The sequence below is a fragment of the Chanos chanos genome, chromosome 3 (assembly GCF_902362185.1).
Source record: "Chanos chanos chromosome 3, fChaCha1.1, whole genome shotgun sequence".
NCBI lineage: Eukaryota > Metazoa > Chordata > Actinopteri > Gonorynchiformes > Chanidae > Chanos > Chanos chanos.
In genome coordinates, this window is record NC_044497.1 from 21,963,764 (window position 1) to 21,988,875 (window position 25,112).

At 38.9% G+C, this 25,112-nt stretch overlaps 1 protein-coding gene across 1 annotated transcript in view; it reads right to left on the minus strand.

Annotated features, from left to right (window-relative positions):
- agap3 (ArfGAP with GTPase domain, ankyrin repeat and PH domain 3) overlaps positions 1-25,112 on the minus strand; it is a 168,340-nt gene that overhangs the window by 47,684 nt on the left and 95,544 nt on the right. Inside the window, exons 6-11 of the mRNA XM_030767656.1 lie at positions 23,202-23,336; positions 22,065-22,192; positions 21,411-21,566; positions 16,063-16,146; positions 9,470-9,574; positions 5,835-6,006 (exon numbers count right to left, since the gene is read on the minus strand). Coding sequence (XP_030623516.1) covers positions 5,835-6,006; positions 9,470-9,574; positions 16,063-16,146; positions 21,411-21,566; positions 22,065-22,192; positions 23,202-23,336 — 780 coding nt within the window. The remainder of the gene's footprint in view (positions 1-5,834; positions 6,007-9,469; positions 9,575-16,062; positions 16,147-21,410; positions 21,567-22,064; positions 22,193-23,201; positions 23,337-25,112) is intronic.

Sequence of the window (25,112 nt, forward strand, 5' to 3'; positions counted from 1 at the left end):
AATTCTAACAAATATAGCTGCAAGCAGCAATGAAGGGGCTAAGCAGCTAATGGTCGCCTGGTAGACAAGTAATCAGAACGACCCTAGAACAAGACACCAGTCCATCACAGGGTGGACAGACATATTGACACCCACTCTTACAGCTTCTGGAGATGCCAAGAAAATCCACATAGCACTCCTATGGCCTGCCATAGAAAAACAGGGAATAAAGGATAGTACCAAGATGGCCATGAAACAAAATAGACAACAGGCTTCATAATTTCTCAACTAGGGACCTTTACCATCATATTTCACAAGAATTTTGGATGAAATATCTGCTTTTTCTCTGAAGTAACAGGTATTTTACTACACTTTTTACTTTTCTTCATATAGCGCCCCCATGTGGCCAAATATTATGAAACTTTGTGGGTACTTCCTGTTCGCTTCCTGTTTTAGAGGCTTTGCCATCAAAATTCATTGGGCGACAGCAGCCATATCAGTTGGCCTATCAGTCAGACCCCTCTCTAGATGATACATACTAAATTTGTTGGTGATAGTTTCAACGGTCTAGGAGTAGTTCGCAAAAGTAGGTTTGTAATATGGTGTTTTTTGATAAACTGAGTCCAATTCACTCAGCATGAGACAGGGATTAAGCAGAATCAAAAATGATTGCTCTAGGCCCAACGGTTAAAAAGTTATAAGCAAAGATATACTCTGAAATTTGGCCTGTTAGTGGCACTAGACGGAATGATGGAATGACACCAAATTTAGTGGCTGGATACCTTGGGCTGTGCTTTATGAAGGTGCCACATTTCATTATAATCTGTGGAGGGTTCTATGGTCTGCCATTGAAAATTGCTTATTCCAAGATGGCTGACAAACAAAATGGGGTCATGATATACCAGTTAGAGCTTGATACTATGATGATGCACAAGAAGTTTGGATGAAATATGTGCTTTTGTCTTGGAGTTATGGGCATTTTAATACACTTTTTAGGCTTGTCTGGTATATCACCACCATGTGGGCAAATTTCATGAAACTTGGCGGGTATCCAGTACTCTCCTGGTCAATGAAGTGTACAAAGTTTGGCATCAATCCAACCAAGCAGTGCTGAGATGTGCTCACTTTCTGTTTTAGCTGCTTCCCCATCGAAATTCTTTGGACAACAGCAGCCATATCCTTTGGCCTAGCAAAATTTCGTACACAACTGTTGGTCAGATCTGAATGTAGATGACATGTATCAAATTTGGTGGTAATAGGATCAATGGTCTAGGAATAGTTTGCAAAAGTAGTTTTTTTGAAAAATTCAAAATAGCAGAAAATCTAGTTAGGCAGAGAATGACGACAACAAGTGCATTTAACTTGGCATAACCCAAGGATTCAGGGTAAAAAAGAACACGACTCTTGGTCGAACAAACGGTTCAAAAGTTATAGGCAAAAATGTACAGTGACATTTGGCCTGTTGGTGGCGCTACAGGGCTGCATGGATTGATCCAAAATTTGGTGCATGGATAGTTTGCCCTGTCCTCTATTAATGTGCCAAATTTCATCAAAATCCACTGAGGAGTTCTACGGGTTGCCCTAGACTTCCAGAGGAGAAAACGTAATAATAACAGGCAACTGAATCCTTAGAGTCAACGTTCCGCAGCACCTTAGATAATGTGGCCCCACTTAAAAGGAAAATAATTAGAGAGAAAAAAAAAACTAGCTCCCTGGTATAATGAGCACACACACACCTTAAAACTTACCACTCGAAAATTAGAAAACAAACGGCGCCAAACTAAATTGGTAGTATTCCAGTTAGCATGGAAGGAGAGCCTCCTCAGCTATAGAAAAGCTCTTAGTGCCGCTAGATCAATGTATCTCTCCACCCTAATAGAAGACAACAAAAATAATCCTAGATTCTTATTTAATATTGTATCAAAACTAACTGGGAATAAGAGCCATCAATATACAGTGGCGACGCCTTCATGAATTTTTTCAACAGCAAAATTGAAAATATCAGGCAAACAATTCAGACTATAAATTTAAAACCAGATAATTTGATAACTGTAGATAACAATATAACTATATCAGATCAGTGATTAGAATGTTTTACCCCCCTTCAAGCGACCGAATTAACCTCACTAATTTCTTCGTCAAAATCACCAACTTGTGTATTAGATCCCTTACCTGCACATTTCCTCAAACAGGTACTACCAGTAGTCATCGAACCTCTTCTTAAAATAATCAGTTCCTCCCTTAGCTCTGGCTATGTACCTAAATCCTTTAAACTAGCAGTTGTCAAACGCCTAATTAAAAAACCTGACCTCGACCCCTGTTTGTTGTCCAACTATACGCCAATATCAAACCTCCCCTTTATCTCCAAGATTCTAGAAAAGGCTGTAGCACAGCAGTTATGCTCATACCTACATAGGAACAACATTCATGAAATGTATCAGACAGGATTTAGGCCTCATTATAGCACAGAGACAGCACTGGTTAAAGTTGTAAATGACCTACTATTGGCCTCTGATCAGGGTTGTGTCTCCTTGCCTGTGTTGCTTGACCTTAGTGCAGCCTTTGACACCATCGATCATACTATTCTCCTTGATAGACTAGAAAATGTTGTTGGAGTTTAGGGAAAGGCCCTCTTATGGCTTAGGTCCTACTTGACTGATCGTTATCAGTTTGTTGATGTAAATGGTCACTTGTCTACACATACTGAGGTAAAGTTTGGAGTTCCGCAAGGTTCTGCTTTAGGCCCACTGCTTTTTTCTTTATATATGCTACCTTTAGGTAATACTATTGGTAAACATGGTATTAGCTTCCACTGCTATGCTGATGACACACAGTTGTATGTCTCAGCGAAACCAGACGAGAGACACCAGCTTAACAAAACTGAGGAATGTGTAAAGGATATTAGGCACTGGATACTTACTAACTTCCTCTCACTTAACTCTGAAAAGACAGAAGTACTTGTACAAGGACCACGTGCAGCTAGGAGTAAGCTGTCTGATCACATAGTATCTCTGGATGGCTTTTTCATCATGTGCGGCAGTAAAAGACCTTGGCGTAATTACTGACTCCAGTCTTTCATTTGAAGCTCATGTAGATAATACTACCAGGATAGCCTTCTTTCATCTTAGAAATATTAACAGGATAAGAAATGCATTGTCATTTCACGATACCGAAAAAAAAAAACAGCTCATGCTTTCACTACCTCTAGGTTAGACTATTGTAATGCCTTACTGTCTGGATGTTCTAATAGGTGTATAAATAAGCTGCAGTTAGTTCAGAATGCAGCAGCCAGAGTTCTTACTAGAACCAAAAGATATAAACACATCACTCCTATCTTATCCACACTGCACTGGCTCCCAGTCAAATCTCGCGCTGATTATAAAATCTTACTATTAACCTATAAAGCACTAAATGGTCTTGCGCCACAGTATCTGAGCGAATTCCTGGTCTTTTATGATCCACCATGCCTACTTAGATCAAAAGGTGCAGGCCATTCGTTGGCACCTCGAGTTGTGACGGCTACAACAGGAGGCAGAGCCCTCTCTTATAGAGCCCCACAGTTATGGAACAGCCTCCCAATTAATGTTTGAGACTCAGACACAGTCTCTAGGTTTAGGTCAAGGCTGAAAACCTATCTGTTTAGCCAAGCCTCTTGCTAACAGCTCTTTACTAGGTAAAGGAGCAGATCTGGAGGGTTCTCAGGCATAGAGTGTTTGGTGTACTGGGCTGTTTGGATGCTGTCACCCCCCCACCCCCCTCCCATTCTAACACATTCACTCAGGTTTGTTGATAGTCGAGTGGGTGGCCGCCTTGTGTCCCAGAGTGCCCTCATGTCCGTATTACCTTCTAGCTCTCCCTTTTAGCTATGTTGCAATAGCTAGTCTTCCTGGAGTCCCCGCCTGCACTCGGCACATGATGTACATTTTCCCTTAACCATTATGTGGAAATGAACATATCTAACAATGTCTCTCTCTCTCTCTCTCTCTCTCTCTCTCTCTCTGTTGAGCCACATGCGATACTCCTGAGATACTAGTGATCCTGACTCCTCCTGCCCTCTGGACCGATCCATCCTGGTGTTATCATCTTCCATCCCCCTGTCAGCCTCCTGTCAGCATCGCCATCCCCTTTGTTTGTGCTCTGTATTTACCTGAAATTGTAATTGCCCGCTGGGTCGGCACCTATTGCACACCTGTCTGGCTAAGAAGGGGTCTCTTCTCTCTGTGGTCCCTCTCAAGATTTCTCCCATTTCCCCATTTCCCTTTTGGGTTTTTGGGGAGTTTTTTCTTGGCCGCCACAAGGATTATGTCAGGAGTGCTGTCCTGTTTTGATTTTGATTGTTGTGGCATGTAAAGCCCTTTGAGACTGTAAACAGTGATATTGGGCTCTAAATAAACTTGAAACTTGAAACTCTGTGATATGCCCTCTGACGGACTCAGCTCTGCAATTAAGTTTTTCTGTAGGCTTATAAAAACTGCTCACATTCTTCAAAAAGAGTTGTCTGGTGACTGAATAAAACTATGTATGCTAGGCCACAGCAGACAGACAACAAATAAACTATCCTAAGCCTATTTACTATTTCAATGAGGCAGTAGTGAGTGTTGCATCAGATAAAACATGGAAAATGGAAAACAAAAAAGTGGCATAGTGCAGAATAGGGTTGGGCGATATATCGAATATATTTGGTGTATCACGGCTTGTTCTACATGAGATGTGGTAAACGACCACATCGCAAACATCGAGTACAAACTGTCACGTAATTTTTTTTTAAGCCACAAGCACGAGACTTGCTTTGGCGTTTTGCTTCTCTCGCTGTCTCCTATGGCTCTCACCCTCTCACAGACACAAAAAGAAAATACATACATATGTCACATACACTTGCCGGCCCATCCAGACCACTCTCCTGGGTGAGCATGTGTGACGTATATAGGTGAGACATGTGTTTTTGTATCTGGAGGGAACAGGGAAAGAGCCTGCAGCCTGTTGCACCAGCAAAGTTTAAGTTCGATCTTTACCTAGTTCAAATGTAAATCGGCACCAAATTTGAGTTTACGAATAAATAAAAGTTATACCATTGCACCAAATCACATACATCCAACGTAGACTTAAGTTATATATTAAGTAGGTGCAACATCCGCCATAAAAAAAGGCATTAAATGCGATAATATTCTGATTAAGGATCACTTTACGCACCACTAGTTAAGTCGTGTCTTGCAACCGAAATTCTGTGCAGTGTTAGTTTGAAACTAGCTACTCCAAATGTAAGGTTTAGATGAACTGTACACCCGAACTTAGGAGCAACCTTACGCTCTGCTGGTGCAACCAACTGCTGGAGAGAGTGAAAGAAGTGACATGCCAAAGCAAGTATATACGTATTGAGTTCGGAAACGGTAATAGAAGATGGAGGTGGATGAATTGGTTTCTGAAAAGAAAACAGCACTGGATCCATCTGAAATACTGTCTTGTTAAATTTAACTTGGTTGTGATTTCCCCCTTTTTGCATGCTAGTTTAAAATTGCTCCAATAGAAACCACTAATGAATATAAACAAGAATGTTTTAATGCAGACATATGTTAAAGGGACCACTAGAATCATACTGGTGTGATTGTCTGCATCAAAGGGTTAAATCGGGCATTTATGAAGTACTTTAGAGGACATTTCAAAATACCGAGATATATATTGTGCATCACGATAAAGCCTAAAATATTGCAATATTATTTATAGGCCATATAACCCAGCTCTAATGCAGAAAATGCTGGCTGCTTTAGTATACTTAAACCAACCAACTGCCTTCACAATACAAAAAAACAAAACAAAAACAACTCAGATGGTAGGTGAGTGTTGGTGGTCTCTCTAACCTGTAGGGCCTACTCCAAGATGTAGGCCACTGCGGTCCTTTGTCAAACCGTTGGTCTTGGGGCTGGCTGTGGGAGCGACTGTGGCCACTGCCCTTGGTGGTCTTTTCCCTGGTACCTTGACTGTGGTCCTCAGCAAATCAATTTCTTTGCCATGGACATTCTGCATATAGTCCTAGAATAAACACATTCCAAAACCACAGTGATATCAGAACCAAATGGTTCAGAAGTGCTGATAGTTGACCAAACACTAATTCTTTAGGTTTGCATTGATGAGCCTTTGATCCTTGACATGCCAACAGATTGCACAGACAGAGCATCAACCATTCTCAGGTGTTTGCTGTCCTCTTAGATGTATTAGAACCAGAGAGTGTGGAAATTAAACATTAAAAGTGGAAAATGATGGCATGCTGCAACAAAGAAAGGTGAATAAAAAAGAGCTGCATAAATACAATCTAACAGAAGTGCCGCATCAGCTTCTTAAAGTGATTTTATTCAGAGCACATCTCCTAAAAAACATACACAACAAGAGCAGTGAAAAGAACAAGAAAATCTCATGTCCAAAAAAACACCAATGGCAATCACCTGTATCTGTACTTTGCAGATTTGGGAAATTAGCATTAATGACTTCAGACAGACTCATTCCCATTTAAATCTTGCCGTTTGATTTGGATGCAAGTGGAAAAACACAAATGAAGCAAGCCAAGGTGAAAATCACCAGGATCAGCAGAAAAATACAGGCAGGAGGTTGTTGGCCTTCTGAAATCTCCCACTCACTCTCCCTTTTTACTGCACACCATAAAGCACGAACTTCTTCAAAAGCCTCATCACTAATTACCCAGTGAGCGCTCTCATTTCACTTTATTGCCGGAATTAACAGCCAATTCGAAGCACAGAAAGCTATTAAGATGTGTGATTAAGCCATATTCAATTAGTTTCTACAAACAATTTAATTGACAGAATTAACAGAAGGTTATTGTGTGGATGGTTTGGCTGACTGAAGCGCAATATTAAAGAGAGTCTCTCTCCCTCTCTCAGAGGAGGTGGGGGGGGGGGGGGGGGGGGGGGGGGGGCATAGAGATGTTAAAAGGCATTTGTTTGCTGTTGTATCAGTCTTTGGTAAGTGATCTGAGCAGCTCAGAGAGCATGACCCCCAGTCTACAGGTATCTACAGCAAAATAATCAAAGAACTGATATGATTTTGTATGTCATGATTGCAAGGGCTGTTCACACAAGGCTAAATACATGGTGTTGCATGATGTAATTTCAAGTATTGTAGAATCTGTTCAAATCTGTATATGGCTTTGGGGCCAAATATTTGAATGACATTTCCATGTCAGAGATCTCCTCCGCCTTGCTCTCTGAGCTGGATAAATGGGGGTTCTGGTGAGGATTCTGTAAGGCATTCAGGTGATGTTTGCTTAGTACTGCAGAAAATGACACAAAGTCAAGGTAAAAGGCTGAGTCATGCAAAGACTTCGAGTAATATTTTCAATGTTTGATACAAAGTATGCCCAGGAATGTCATCCTGGCAAAATCACTCCAAAAGTCAAATTCAACTGATATGATATCAGTATCTGATAACATATGTGTCCGAATCTCTCCAAAGGTCTAATTCAACTGAGATGAAGTCAGTATCCGATAACATGTGTCCAAAATGCCAATGAAAAATGTAGAAAATGAGAGGAACAGCAGCACAAGGTTCTGATATTGTGAGAAAAAGCGGAAGTTATTCCTATTTTATTTTTGTAGTGTCTCTAAGGAGATTGAGGCCAAAACAAAAAGAAATAGGATAAAGACAGTTTGTTTCACAGTACATTTGAAGCTAAGACCTTTACACTGGGTTGGAATTGTTATCCAGTCCATATGTCCCATTCAAACAAAGAGAAAAGACATTTGTGTGTTTTATTGTCATATTGTACTTTTTGGTAGTGGTTGAAAATGGCTGGGAAAAATAAAAAAAGTTAAATTTCAGTGCAGTAAACACAGGTTATTAATGGACAGGCAGAGAGAGGGTGAGACAGAGAGAGGGAGAGGTGTGATAGTAAAAGAGATGAAGGAAAAGGCAGAGTGTCTTGGGAGTGTTTAAGAGGTATTAGCAGCTCAGTGGGGTTCTGACAGAGATGGATGTCCTAAGTGATTTGAGAGCTGGAACCACGTGGTGAGTGCCGTAAGAAATACATGCCTGCATAGCAAATGGGGCACGGCAGGCCTGTCCATTCCTTGTCTCCATTACCGTGTGTCACGGCCGTCTGGGAAAACCAGGATAGACAACCACAGGTCTCTGACTTGCCTTGACTTGCCTCTATCTGAACAGTCCTCTAAACTGATACAATCTGGCAAATAACTGTTTCTCAGGCCTTACGATGAATGCTGATAACTCAACAAAACAGGGACAAAAAACCGAACACAGCTCACTACAGAACTTCCTAGAGTGTGGGTCTAGTCGGACAGTTCAGAAATGCAATTTACCTCATTTTGAAAAGCTAATAAATTTTATTAAATGAACATTAAAAAAAAAAAAAGATAGTGAGACTAGCTGCACTGTAAAATGCTCGACCACTTTAGTGGATAATTCCCTACTCCTGAACGAAAATATACTAACTGAGTGAAAGAGGAATTGTTCGTTCTCAAATAGAACTCAAAACATTTGAAACTGTTGAATAAATAAATGGCATAGCCCCTCTTGCAGTCATTTTTACAGGGCTATCAGGATTAGACAGTAATACTGTGACATTTCACATCTACTTCTATTCAATGTTAAACCACTCTGTGTGCACTTTTACCCCTGAGTCACAGAGGTGCACCTGCTTCACATACAGCATAATCACTGATCAAATCCATGCCAGTCCAGGATTGTTTCTACATCTTTTGCCTTTACTTCTCAATTCAATTCAGATGAAGAGAAAGCTCAGAGTACCTCTGGATTTTGTAACTGTCTGATACATGTAACTGATGAACTGACCTTCTCATTTAGCCCCCTGAATTAAAAGGAAGAGAACTCAGAGCGGAAAGTAACATGCAAAAAGACCCCCCCTCCAAAAAAAAAAATCAGCAGAGCAAAATTATATTTTAAGCAAGTTGTTAATTCTATGCTCCACCAAAGTCTCTCTCTTTTGCAAACATACGTCAAAAACCACTCCTCTGGTGTGATGACAATGATGTTGCATTCCTGTGGCCAAACACTCAATCATGGATTTAGGACAATAAGAGAAAAATAATGATATGGAGAAACAGCAACATTATAAAACAATGAATGCATGATGAAGATGACACGAAACCTCTCTCAGCTGAGTTATGTAAAAGATGCTGTTTTGGATACAACATTGGAGTAGCATGAGAAAGAGAAGTGTAACGATCTGTGGTGGAATCTAATTTGAATTTCCCAACATTTCAACTCCTCCTTATTCCTGGATGTCACTTAAGGCAGAGTGAATAACTGGAGGATAATAGAACTCTTACCCTGATAACAATAACACAACATACAAAAGTGGACCCCGATAAAGTCTAGATGACAATAACACAACAAACAGAGGTGGACCCCAATAAAGTCTAGATGACAATAACACAAAATACAAAAGTCTAGATGAGAATAACACAACATACAAAAGTTGACCCTGATAAAGGACAGTACTCACATGTAAACTGGGATGGTAAGTCAAGAGGCCATTATCACAAAGTGTGACATACTTCTTCTTCCACTCTTTGTTAAGGGATTTTCCACTTCTTTTTAAGAGAATTCCCTGTAAAGGAGAAAAAATATACAGTGAGAGCATATATATGCATACAATTAAGTAATAATCAATATATTAAACAAAAACTAACAAATCAAATGAACAAGAAAATCAAAGCACACAGACACACTTTACTTATGGTCCTCCATCAAAAGCACCAGAGCAGAAGAAAAGCAATGCTGGACAGAAAATGTAAAAGACTGAGTATCCAAAACAACAGTAACAGGAAAAGATCAAGCAGTTACTTAAAATACTAATATAACAGAATTTTGAAGTCCACTTCTTTCCATCATCAAAGGCCCAAATTAATAAGAAATCTTTGCAAAGACTTGAGCAAATAGAAAACTAAAATGCTACAGTATTTCTACCAATTTAAGCTCAGTGGAATAAAACACAAGGCTTGAGGCATTATTTCTCTAGAATTTGAGACAAAATCATGAATAGCAGCAGGATAAGATAGGGCTGTTTGTGATATTTATATGACTAATCTGGGGTGTTTATAATACACTATAATATGGTGTTTCACAACACTCAGTTGACTCTGAGGATACAGTGAACTGATCTGGCCCTCATCAGAGAGCTATGCAAACATGAACACCGCACTCTCACTTCTCCACAGAGTGATGAGGCAGCACCTAATTTGCACAAGGCTGGCCTTCTATTCATGTGCCTGCACAAGTGAACTTTTACAGACCTCTGCAGTGTGGTATTAAGCAGCATGGTCCAACACCTCTAGTCTGTGCCAACTTCTCTGTTTCTGTTACATCCCCTGTTGGCCCCTCAAAGATCATTCCCCCTTTAACTTATAGGTCATTCCAGGACAAACAATGCAGCTTCTTGGCTGGAAGTGACAAAACTCCAAGGTCTGGGTTATGGAAGGAAATTGGGGGGAGGAGCACAAGGATGGGGCCTCTTAATCACAGGATTTAGGGGGATTTTGTCCCCTGGCTAAATGTGAGTGTAAAGCAAGGAGATCTCAAATATTTTTGTAGCACAGCCCAATCTGAGGACTCATGCTTGTTGACCTTTGTTGAGCTGGGCTCCAGACTGCTTCACTCACAATCAGTCTTTTGTTCTTCTCAGGTGGTTTCACTTTCTGATGCTAAACATTGCTACAGGACTCCTTAAAAAAACTCTATGATGTCCCTAAATTATGTGATGATAGCATAAACTGAATTACCAAAAAAAAAACAAACAAAAAAACAAACAAACCAAAAAAACCCTAGAAATGACCTAAAACCCATGATTAAACACATTCATATAAAAAACAACTAATTTACTATATTCAATCTAGAGTCACTTCTCAAATTACCCACATTGTTTATGAGAACTCACAACTAATACGATTTTAAAATAAATTACAACAGCACTGAGCTACACTATAATTTATGTTTAAGAGGAAAATTATTCATTAGCTATTAGCTATCTGACCTGGTACATACAGCCTGCATATGCCAATATGACATGTTCCTGGGCAGTGCATCCCAGGGGTCATAACTGTTTCCGAATGAGTCCCTGCTCAAAGTTGCCAATTAAACATGGAGCCAATACCTTCTATTTTGTCTTATTGGTGGTTCCCCAGCTAACTGGAAACTTCAAATCACTACAGCTTTTATTGCACACTAGGTGAATTCAATCAATGGAACAGTTCAGTCATTAGCATAACATGATGATATGTTCAACAATTAATTTAAGTGACAGTTATTCATATTTCAATTTCTAGGGCTAAAATATCTACTATTGTTATGTGTAATAAGTACAAGGCTCTTAATTTTACGAAAATGCATTTGGAATTGACAGTGGGTCATTTTGTTTCTTCGGGCTAAGCAATCTACATATCTGTCTATCTATCTATCTATCTATCTATCTATCTATCTATATATATATATATATATATATATATATATATATATATATATATATATATATATATATATATATATACACACACACACACACACATATACACACACATATACACACACATATATATATATATGATTTAAAAGATATGTTTAACAGCTTCTCTCTTCCTATAGGTATTTTCCTGGCTCAAAATCATGAAAAAAGAGAGAAAAAACCTGTTTGTAGGTTTTTGTGGCTAATGGTTTTGTGTGTGTTTCACATACACGAAACATTATCTGTGAGTGAACTCAAAGAGTAACAGTTATGTGAAAATATTCAAAATCTGTGTGAATGAACTGGTCAATAGCACTAGTAGTGTTTAACATAATATATTTAACAAACATTTCAATAACATTAAAAAAGATCATTTTGATCAGTTAGTGTTACACGGACCTGCAGCATTCTTTCTGTCATTGTCTTCTTCACATCCAGAGAGCCAGTTCTCCCAGTAGCTTGCTGTATCATTACTTTAGATTCTCACAAGGTTCCTCAGTCTTTTCACTCTCAGATTCCATGTGGTGTGTTATTCAGGCAAGTCTTTTGTTTTTTCATCATCATTCTTAACTTGGTGAGCAACTGCTGGCAGCCCTCTTATGAAAAGGCATTTTTATCAGGTTGCCTCAATTGGAATACATACTTATAAACCTGTGTGTGCAAACACTCAACCACTCAAAAAACTATGCTATATCTCACATTCATACACACACACACACACACACACACACACACACCTGTTTCAGTCCGGTCAGCATATGGAGATACTGCAAGGAGACAACTGCTGCCACACACAATGGTCACTCTCCATAAGGGCCAGTGTGGGGGAGATTGATCATTTCAAGTCTTTGTGATGGCTAAATAAAAGCACAGGAGTCTACCCAGTCCAATGGCCTGTCTTTGCGACCAGCAGAGCCAAGAGGAGGAGTGAAGAAGTGGTTATAAAAAAAAAACCCAACAAAACAAAAACAAAACAAAACCTCAATTCAAAAGCACAGTGTTGACAGCCTCTCGGTGTGAACTCAGTGCCTGACTGCATTGTTGTCTTTATTTACCATTTTTACAGATGGGTGGGGGGAAGGGTGTCAACCGTATGTAATTTGCCCAGTGGGAGGTAATTATACTCCCATTCGCACTTTGATCTTCCCTATTGTGCATTAGACTGGGCAGCCAATCAGCTACATTTAAGGCATCATACTACATCGCTCCTCTATTTCTTATCTTTCCCTGCTACAGTCAAGGGGGTTGCAAAGACACCATTTAAGGGGTATTATCCTGAGACTCCGAGTGTAATTGATCTACAGCGGCAAGAGAAATTCAGTTCACTGGATGTTTTTGAAATACAAGGTGTATCCTGGAGGAGGGACAGCTGATGTGACTCACATATCCTATTGATATTGTCTCTTTACTGTTACATGTCCCTTATTACTAAAGACTGGCTCATGGCACACAGAGCAGAGACAGCAGGTCATTTTTTAGATGATTACTACTATCACTACTATTCAAGTCTTTATAGTCTGTCTGGTCTCCAGTCATGTGGCAAAGTGAAGCTTTTTTGAGTAACATTAATTGTATTTGAAATACCAACACCATCACAAACCAAACTAATAACACTATCAAAACAAACTAATTGACAGTCACACATACCATACCATACCATAATGACAATAATACATATACTATACTAATTACATCAACATATACCACTGTAATAACACTAACACACTACACAGTAATAAGAGAGTCTATGTAATAAGAAAAGGTGCTTTTCCAGCAACATTCAGAAATTTTCGGAACGGGGACCACGCATTTACTGATGGTATTCGTGTTTGGTTTCCCACTGCACCTCAAGATCCATCAAGATTATGTAAATTAAGAGTACGCGATGTGAAAAGTGTGAGTTTGTCTGAGTCACTTTGGTTACTATGGTCTTTATTTAATTTTTGTTATTCATTTTTAAATGGTTAAAAATGGTTAAAAGCATCGGTTAAAAGCAATCAAATTTTATGATACATCTTGTTTCTGGGTCATCGCCTCAAACTCTCACTGAATCGCATCCTTTGGATAGATACTTAGCAAGGATTGCACCTACTTGTCTATCCTTTTTTCTGCCGATTGTGGTGTGTTCTGGTTTTCTATTCTGTTGCAACTTGCTTCTCAAAATACTAGTGTATAATACTATTGCTCAGTTGCTAAGTATGGGTTTTTGAAATCTGTGAAGCTTAAATTTGACCAATCAGTTGCTTTCAGTTAAATGTTCAGTGAACTGTTGAAAAGTTCCTACTCTGAATTAGGTAGTAAAAATATGTTTAGGAAATACGGTTCAGGAACCATGATTTGAAAAAAAAAATGGATTCAGCTTAAGAATATCAGTCAGCCTGCTTTAATACAGACACGTTTGGAACAGTAAACAGACTTTAAAGAAACTGAAGTGTTCCAAACTCAATCACCTTTTCAGACTGTACTTGCCAGAAGTAGCCTGAGATCAAGAGTTTTGCTTTAATCTCAATCTATATTTTTAATCTTGATCTGTATTTGTTTAAGTGTTTGTTTCTTGCACACACGAGTGTATGATTTTATGGTAATAGCACGAAGCATGGCTGAGGGCAGCATGATGAAACCCATGCAACTGCTCATAAATCAGTTTAGCTTGAACATTTCAGTCACAACAGTTTTGAATGAATCACCACTGCATTGCAATATGTTAATCAGATGTCTCTCAGTCTTACAGACTTATTTTTTCACATAATAAACAGATACTAATAAACTGAGTTCTGGTGAACAATAGTGTTTTGAACATTTTCTCACTTGCATTCTCAATCAGATTTTGTTTGTGCGTACAGAATGCAAAGCTGTATAAGGCACATTGCTGCACCACCAGCACGGGAACTGTAGAGCACACAATAGGCACTGTAACATCCATATTCAGAGTGTAATACAAGTAGATTGAAAATTTATAATATGCTGTTAAAGACATCCAAAATTTTCAATACAGCTGTCAACTTCACATTTTCTTGTTACAGAAAATTTATAAGTTAAAATCAGAAGTAATCAATCATTTACAGTGCATTATTCCACTGTAATTTTACTGGCTGTACAGAGACTTTACACGCCACATATAAACATGTTTGCACAGAGTACTGTTGTGTCACATGTATTATATTATACATGGTTATAATACATGTATAATATAATAACACAAATTATACAAATAATGCATTATTTATGATTAGTCCTACAGCGATCACAATCCATGTGAGTTAGAATACTATCTGTATGGTATTTCTGTTAAAAAGTGAAATGAACACCAACAGAATGGTGATCATAATTATCGTATGTTGCGGTACTGATATAAATAATGCTGTGGAATTATGATGAATTTACCACCTGAGCCTTTCTGTAATTTTTTTTATTTTTTTAACGAAGCCTGTATTGGGAACCAGCTTTTATTTGCCCAAACAGGCGGCGCCCCCGGCTATAATTTGAGACCCGGTTTTTATTTGAGTATTTACGCTGAGACAACAACTGCTATAAATGACATTTCAGTTATTGAAACAGAACTACTGGAATACTGCTAATGAGAGCAATAAATTCCTTGTAAGGTACATACCAAACAGGTTTGAGAGTTTCAATGCAGACATGGGTATGCACATGAAGCTCTCTCAGTTTAATGTGCTGCACTGCCATCTACTGGTCATGCACTTGTACCTCTGATAGACCCACCTAAACAGCCCATGTATAGTCCAATACAAAAACCTGAAACACTTCTTGTTGCCTGATTTATCTCAAGGTTAGACATATATCTCATAACATAAACAAATTTATAAAACTCATATCATCATCTATCACTGGAAAGTCATTATATACAGAAATGTCAGGAATTAGGACTCTTGCTATGTAACTCTGGACACACTGTGGTGTGGGACTATATGGAACAAACATAAGCAGCACAATTCCTAAACCAAAAACACTTGTGTGAACCTTGTGTTTGTTCAACCTCACCAGTTTCATTCAGCTGTGATGAGCAGCTTACATGTCTGTTTCTCCATGTAGTCAAAAGAGTATAAAATGTAGAGGACTGTCCTCAGAGCTGTCCCTCACAAACACACTTTCTGTGTGATTTTTCAAAATGACAATGTTACTATAGGCAGTCTTCACTGATGTTATTCATGGCATTTTTTTTGTATCATTATTGTTTTGAGTCTTGATCTTTATCAATTGATGTAATCTGACAATTGCCAGCCAAATGATTAGACCCATAAAATGGCCACTTTCACAAACCATGTAGAAGAGTAAATCAGACAGTGAAAGTTACCTGGCTAAATGAGGATCTCTAAGGCAGACAGTGAGAGTTTAGTAACTGACTGAATGAGGATCTCTAAGGCAAACAGTGAGAGTCTGGTTGTTGCCTAAAGGTCAGTAAGGCAGTGAGAGTTTGATAGCTGACTGAATGAGAATCTCTAAGGCAGACAGTGAGAGTTTGGTTGTTGTCTGAAGGTCACTAAGGCAGACAGTGAGAGTTTGGTAGCTGACCATATGAACGTCAGTAAAGCATACTTACCAGGTGTAGAATGAATGATTTGTGTCAGCTGACTTACCTGTTTGATTGGTATGGCCCTTCCACTGCCTATGCTGTCTGTTCTACTGTCAATGCTCTTTGCCTGCTCACTGGTTTTTCGTGACTGCAAGGAAACAAGACAGTCAGTTGGTCACAGGAAGAAACGGTCCAGTTTACAGGGAGAGAGCAGTAGTGTGGGAAATGTGATCTAAGATGAGTGTGTATCTCTGGGTATTGCTGTGTGTGCCATGTGGTGGTATGGGAAGGGGGAAATGTGACAGTGCAAAACAAAAATTCTCATGAGGCCCAAAATGAACAGACAAGCAGAACAGTGCAACACAGAGCAGTACACTAACGTGCAGTATATATACAGAACAGAACAGACCAGACAGACACACAAAAAATGGAAAAAAAAAAGACAAATCTCAACAAACATTAGATCAAAATAAACAAATTGAGTCTCCACTCAGCCCTTGATCGACTTTGAACTTCCTTCGAACTCTTTCACTCATGACTAGAGTGAGGTTTTCCAAACTAAAGAGGCAGCAGCTTAACTGAGCAGAAAGTGTCCCTTTGCATGAAAACACAGGAAAGACTTTTTCAAGTAAAAACAGAAGAAACAAGTTAGAAACAAATGAAAATATTGGGCATTGGGAATGATACACTTCCAAGTCTTCTATAATCAGTTAAGGCATCGACCTGCAAAAGATATGAGTCATCCACATAAAATACCCAGTGAAAAAAAGACAAGAGGGGGAATGACCATAGTTTGGGTTAGATGCTCATCAGAAACAATTCAGTCCAGGATTTTAAAACCACCAAGAGGAGACAGTGAATTTTTGCGAAACCTTCAGCACATTTTAGGATGAATGTCTATGCATGCAAGAGAGCCAAATAATTTCAAAAACAGATAAAAATTGTTTGGAAAAAATAAAAACACAGTAACAATTAGCTTAATTTTTACAGTACTGGCATTCAGAGAAAAAAATGTCCCTGAATGAAGCATACACTGTCCCTGAAAGTCTGAACACTCTCATCTGACACACAGGACAGCCATACTGTCCGACTCAGAACAAAACAAAACAAAGCTCATTCACAGATGGAGAGGGTCAAGTACACTTACTCCAGAATATATTTTTCAACATTTTATTTTTCATACATACAGACACCATACAAATCAAGTCACAGGTTCACGTGGAAATATTCAACAGGCGGAGCCAAACATTGCAATTCCCACAAAAAAGAATGAAACAATAAAAGCTTTCTGTAATATACTTCATATATGTTTCACACACACACACACACACACACACACACACACACACACGCATATATATATCTTTTTTCTTTTTTTCTTTTTTTTTTCTTTTTTTTTCTATATATTATACCTTCTGCAGAATGCCAGTGTAAATTCCATACAAGATATAGGGCAGTCTGTATTTATCCATTAGTGAATAATTATTAAAACTGACTTTAGGGACAGTTCATATTCTTTTTCCAAAGCTTTAGTAAAAAGTCATTCAACAAATCTATGAACAAAACAAACAAACAAATAAATAAATTATCAAAGTAAATAACAATAAATAACAAATAAGTTACAGAAATGAATAACTAAATACAATAATGCTAATCAAAACTGTTTGAAGACACTGTATAGAGTCAGTGTGAATATGGATTTCCCCAGCTACTCTCCTATGAGTATGAAGGCCTTCATAACTCCAGTGTTCACACTTTACACTGAGTCAACACCAACAAACCCCTAGAATAAAAGTAGTGCCTTCATCAATAACACACCACAGAATTATAAATCACTCACACTGAAAATGTCACATTTCACACATACGGCATTTGGTTTTACCTCACCCATCAAATCATCTCACTTTATCCAATCATAAGAGTTACGCCACATTAAACAAACTGATCCTTCTGAAGCATAAAATTTGCACATGAGCGACTCACAAAACTGCTGTCATTTTAATGAGGGCATTACAAATATTCATAGAGGGTATGAGGCATTTCACCTCATGAAAAGTGCAACAGAGCTTGTTTAGTAACTACCAATCATCACTGATTACCTAAAATCATTTTGCTTTGTAAAAAAAAATGAAAATAATAAAATAAATAAATTACTAAAAAGAACGGGGGAAAAAACGGCAAAAAGCGAGACAGAGATTAAACAAAAAGATCAAAAAGGATGAAAGACGCACATACTCCTCAGAGCAACTTGGCACATCTTGTCCTATAGTCCTCATTTAGGGCAAAAGGCAGAGAGATGTTGTGCTAGGGTCTGTCCTTTTGTGATAACAGTGTCCTGGGGAGGGGGAGTTTGTAAAAAGAGGGAGATGAGGTGGCAGTCCTGCAGTGGGAAAAGGGGAGGAGCCAGGTGGTGGCGGTAGTCCGGGAGTTTTCAATTCATACATTTTGAAATGGGATGTTTTTATTCAGCTGTAAACTGCTGATTACAAATGAATTAAGGTAAAATATTTGTTCTTTTTTTTTTATTTCGTCCTTTCAAGATTTCGACCATGGCTGCCATGGGATATGTCCAAGAGAGCCATGGTGCATCACCCAGGGTGCAACAGGGCATTAAGGTAAAGCAGTATGCTTGTTAGGCTCTTTTCATTTTTTAAGCACCCCAAAGCTTATTCTTCCTCACTGGGGTGTCTCTAGCATAAGGAGCCTGGTATTGAAGTGCCCGCAGGCAACGATGTCACCACCGTGGGCTCGTCTAATCCAGAAGGAGCTGGAGAGCCCTTTTTGTTGAAGAAAGGTTGGAAACAGAAGAACAAATCTGCAAATATTCACAAAAACAGTTCAACAGTTCGGTTATGGGGCGGACATTCACCTTTTAGAAAAGGACTGAAGGGAAATGAGCAAAGCTGATGGCAAAAATGAGAGCCATTTATATGTGCCATGAAAGTGAATGAGATGTGGCTGTAGCCCAAAACTGCGATATGAAAACGACATGTCAAGTTTGTCGTTCATACTTCTGTACTGTGGATTAATTCTCTCTATAGTTTTTTGCGAAGGAAAAAAAAAAAAAAAAAAAATATATATATATATATATATGTGTGTGTGTGTGTGTGTGTGTGCGCGTGCGTGTGTGTGTGTGTGTGCGTGTGTGTGTGCAGCCTGGACGATCACAAAACTGTTAATGAGGGTCCCTGGAAGCACTACTTGTTTCTTGTTCTCTGCTGACATCTAGTGATGTTCTGATGGTATGGCACTAATGACGGACAAATGGCATTAACAATGTTGATAATGAGAAAAATTTGAAATGAGAGAAATTTGAAAATGAGGTGACCAATACCACCAAATACTCCTTGTACTTTTAGCACAACTGGTTTTGCGTATTTTACTATATTATAATCCAAAAGATTTAATTAGATCTTAATTACATCTATTGAATCTAAGATGGTCTCAGCATGTTTGGTAAAGGATGAAAGGATTACTGTAATTTATGTGATTAATGGATTTTTGATTATTTGGCTGCCAGGAAATTTAATGCTGGATCACTTTATTACAAAGCATGGCCTCAGAAAGGATGCTCCTTTCATATCAGGTCTGAACTTAACCTTACAGCAATGATCTGTACCTCTCTGGCATCTAAAGTAAAAAGCTAACTAAAGGAAAACTTAAGAGCAAACTTTGAAACAAGTTCTTGTCTGACTATGAGAATGTAATATATGGTGCTGAGACTAAGAGATTTTTTTTTTTCCAAATTTGATAGCAAAAAAGTGCTCTTCCATCAGGAGAGAAATTGATTCCTGGTTTTGCACAATGAGCTGCAAAATTATTTGGCGAGTTTCTCACAAATGAGAGCGAATGATTAAGTTTGACTGAAGGCTCTACGAGCAGTTTAATCTGTTTTATGATGTTGGTTCCCGCCATGGATTTCATTAGACCTTATGTAACACTACGAGGCCAGTGTTTGAAAGGACCTGAAACAGATCATCTCACTGAGCTCCAAGGATGTAACCACATTAAGCCTTTTAAACTTATATCTAAACCTGATGGGACTCAGGACAGTAATATCTCAAGTGTATCTAAAAGTTAAGCTCCAGCAAAGTAAAGAAATGCCTAATGTGGGAAAGCAATGACCAGTTACTTTACTGGATTTCTCAGAGGCATTTGATCTCCAGGGCCTTGATCAGTGTGTTTTTTTCCCAGATGTCATTTGTGGTCGCAAATTGGGTTGTGCGATCCCTCTCCTCTTGTTCTCTGCTCCCACCCCTCCCCCACCCTGGCTTGTTGGTCCTCAGAAGGTCATGAGCTGAAACTCCTGCTCAGCCTGCCATTCGGGCACCCACACTGGATAAGTGGCGTGCTTCGGCGCGTCCATCACCCGCACAGGCAGACACTCATTTCTCTTGTGGACAGGGTTAGTCACTACCTAGCAGGGAGGGAGGGAAAAACAGGACAGGGGAGCTAGCACAACAGCTGCCACTGCCACCAGTCTAGGGAGCTGTTCTATTGAATGGAAGGACAATGCTGTGGGCAGGGCTCTCTTTACAGGAGGGGATTAAATCAGCAAATACGTACACTGTAGCTACATCCAGCAAGGTCAAACTTAGGTCTTGATTTGGACTGGTTTAGACAGGGATATTATGTTTCTTGGAAAGTATATGCAGTTGTAAGATTATTTTGTCCCTGTGGAGACCACTACTGTAAGGTGAATATGTGTTCTAATGCCTGCTGAAGTGAAAGATGTGTGTAGGGGAGGCAGAGATTGTGGGCAGCACAGTGTGAAAAGGGGGTGTGGGGGGGGGGTGTGGGGGGGGGTCCATGTGATAGATGAGCAAGTCATGTGTGTTCTCTTCAAAGGGAAACTGCTGAGGGGAGGAGAGACTGCAGAAAGACTGTTGCAACCAATAGAATGGCACAAAAAGCTAAAATGTTTCCCTGGGTGTCCATCTTTCAAAGTAACACTGCACAGAAAAAAAAAAATATCCAGAGACAAGAACATGAAAGATAAAGCATTCCTCTTGTGGAAATCAATACAACTCTCCATTATCCTCCTAATTGTTACACTTTAACTGTACATTGCATCACACATTTGGATGTTTAACTAAGAAAAGCCTCACGACGTAATGCGTTTCGAAGAGAGGAGGAGTGGGGCAGCTTTGGTTTGACAGAGCCATGCAATGCCCTCTGGTGGATCAAGCTGGAATGGCATTTCATAGTGTTTCTCTCTAATGCTCTAAAGCAAACAGGTCACCTAACTGTAGATCTAGAAACAGCTCTCGTAAAACTTGATAACTGCAAGTAAACCATTACATCTGGAACAGGGGAAAATGGTCTGCCATCTGCAGTTAGGGTGGCTCCAGGTCTGATCCGCCTCTAGTAGTGTGAGTGCGTGGTGCTCTGCATTAGCTGCCGCATACTTACTGTGAAGATGTTGGAACGGCGCTTTGACTGCTTGCGGATTGGTGTGGGCGTGTTGGAGGAAGCAATGGTCTCGATGCGCATTTCTCGCTGACTTATGCTGGGGGTGGAGGGCACAGAGGATGAGTAGTCGTTGAATGTGCCCCCACCATTTGCTGCCTGAAATGGATAAAATCAGTGGAAGAGGGAGAGTGATAGAGGACAATGTAGTTATCTGAGGTGATCACCACTGGACATGCTACATTAAAGTGCAGAACATCTCATGATGGTTTTCAACCATTTAATATGCTATTCTCACATTTTGCATGCTGCGTTATTGAACACTGTCAACCTCTAATACTGCAGTACATTTTTCATGAAAGTATTCACTTAGACAGTCTGGTTAAACATTAAGAACATTCTCTTATGCATCCTAAAGTTACAAAAATTTTCATTGTTCAAAATTTTGCAGCAGTTTGACCACTATGCGGGGGTGTCATGTAGCTAGAGACAGAGAGGTTTTGGGGTGTCACTGAAGACTGTACAGTTGTTAACAATTAAAAAAAAACCATTAAAACTATAGATAAAATAAAGTATTAAATAATAAGGAATCCATAATCTTAGGACTCTCATGGAAACAGCAGTTATGACTGTGAGGTTGACTGGCTGGGACCTCACCTGATTCAGATGAACTGCAGGTATGGGTGCAGCTGGGACAGAGGAGTGGCTAGGCGAGTTGGGTAGAGACTTGCATGGACCAATTGAGAGCTGCTGTTTTTTCCTCAAGGCAACCACCTTCTGAGCAACTGCGTGCACAGATATGAAATGAAATGGATTGGAAGTTGTAATCCTTCAACTGTACCAGTAGAATTAGATAAAAAATGACTCACTAAACAGTCGAAGCTTGTTATTTAACAACCAGTATATTAACTGTGCATCTAATCATCTCCTCCTTTACTCTGTTAGTTTGGCAAATGAAGTAAGGGACAGAGGTAAGAGAAGGACAGAAAAAGCATGAGTACGTGTGCGTGCGTGCGTGTGTGTGTGTGTGTGCAGGGTGCAGAATTAACTTTTCTATCTGCCAATAGCTGGTAAACTGAAAAAATGTACTGTCCAAAATATAGATGCAATGTCATTAAAAACAATGTAATTACTAATTAGTCATCGATTGACCTTTTTAAAGAGAACTATAATAATCAAAATTTCAGTGCTATTGTAAGGAGACTCAGCTTTTATTTTAAAATGTTAATTGATATTACATCCCATACACACACTCTGCAAACAACACTCAACTCCATATACTCAAAATTAGGCTATGTCCACGCTAAGCCAGACCAGGTAAATCAGAAAATGTGTCTCTGCTAATACCTTCCTGAGACCTACAGAAAGTCCAATAAAAGCTGTCTAGATACCCCACCCTCTTTTAATTATTCCAAATTTCCAAATGGAACATGAAGAGGCAATTATGTAAAAAAAAACCAAAACAAACAACAAAAAAAAAACATCCAGTAACAAATGTCCAGTAAAATGGTTGGACTGAAAAGACACTCATCTTAAAAGGTACAAGACAAGGGAACTGAAAAGAAATGCTGATTTGCATAGGAGAAGAGGTAAGGTTTGGATGGAATGGACAGATGGAATAGTTTTAAAGTTGTGTTTCAGCTAAGAGCCACAATCAAAAGAACATAGGTCAACATTCTCAATCTCTGTTCTTGTTTCTATGATTACAAGCTAACAGGAAAAATAGGTTCTAGAAGGTGCCATTCAAGACAACCTCTTCTACATGCCCAAAAATGAGTAAAATGTTCACCTTACCGTCCTGGAAGACTCTCTCCACGTTCAGGCCATAAGTAGAGCAGGTCTCATAGTAAGTGGAGCGCTTAAGGTCATTGGACAGTTTTCGGGCTCGTGAGTCATCAATCACTCTGGGGTTTGTGGCACTGATAGCATCTTGGGGAATCAGACAGAGTCATTACATATCTGATCTTGCATATGATCAAACAGATCACACCTTTTTTGCAGCAGCAGCAGATACACTTGAACAGGTTATTCATCATTCTGTGTATCACATAGTTTATGAATTACTGTCACTGAAAATTCCCTTGAAGGAAGGATTATTGAAACAAATACAGGACACATATGGGTAAAACAGGGTTAGGATACACAGGAAAAACTGGATGCTGGCATATTAAAAATGAAACACTTTTATTATTATTAGTAGTAGTAGTAGTAGTAGTATTTGGATAATACCATGCAACATAAGACATTCTATAGCAAGTGACGCACCACACACCATAAACTGAACTCTATGACAACTCCATATTGAATAGTAAAAATGTTATGAAACTAACAAACAAGAAGAAACAGTGGATAAATAATCAAGAGGCACTCAATCAAACACCAAACACTAAAGCTTGAGAACCTGACAAAATCTTTGCTGAATTCTTTAAATACCTCTTTTAATATTTGAACAATTTCACTACTGTTTGTCAGAACTATTCTTGAAATATAAGACAACTAAATACAACACAATAAGCCAACTAAAATTTCACTATACAGTTATTATTGCAGTAGTGCTGAAGACAATGTCTAACCTTAAGCCTAGTTTATGCCCGCTGTCACCAACCTCAACCAGACCATTTTGATTTGTGGATATGGAATTTGCCAAGGATGATTAGAAGCTGAATTATACAGGTAATATTACTATCCAACCCACCGAACAAAAAATATAACATCACATCAAATACATAAATCTGTACATTAGTACCCATTTTTCTATTTGGAGATTTTTGTATATCTGTTCAAAATAAATCTGAATGATCACAGTGAACAAAATGATGAAATATCATTTCTCTGTCTGAATTGCAAAAACACATGTATAGTCTATATTTAGCTTAAATCTTTCCAACACTTCTTTAACAGGGTAAATTCGATGTAAAATCTTAAAAGATACTTCTTTCACTTTGTTATTGCTACAATATTTATTTAGAATACAACAAGCCCTTTTCCACTGTAAATCACTCATGATAGAAGATGAAAAGAATTTTGCTGTAGGAGGCATAACACAGTTCAAAGCGTTCCTGATGTGCCTGTTACTGCACGGTTTATTACAAACGTCAATATCTCCAATAAAAATGTGCTCAGAGTTACTAATATTACTTTCTGTGAGATTACACTTCTTTAAAAATTGAAGAGAACCTTTGGGAACTGCATCAAAGATAACAGCATATTCTTTAGGGGTGACTAGTAACTTAAATTTTTGAAGAAATTCTGAATATGACAGTAACACACTATTTTTGTTAACAGGTTGCCCAACTAACAAAATTCCATTGTCAAACCATGAGCGATAAAACAGTGGTTCATTTTTGTATAAAATATCCTTAATATTCCAAATAAAGTATCTGTGAGGACTGAAATTGTATTTATATATTAATGTCCAGGCTAAAAGAGCTTGCCTATGAAAGTTAACTAACTTGATTGGGATTCTGTCAACAGAAAAATTGCATTTTAACAAAAAATCAATGCCACCAGATATGCCAGAACAGGGGCGGATTTAGGCATGGGCAACATGGGTAGCCACCCAGGGCAGCAACTTGCCGAGGTCTCCCACTCAGAAGTACGAGATGGGGGAGAGGGCGGAGTTCGGTTGACTTCAGGTCTCCCCATTGGAAGCCCAAGGTGGGGGAGGGGAGGAATTGATCAAATAGCGCACCTGTAACTTTGTAC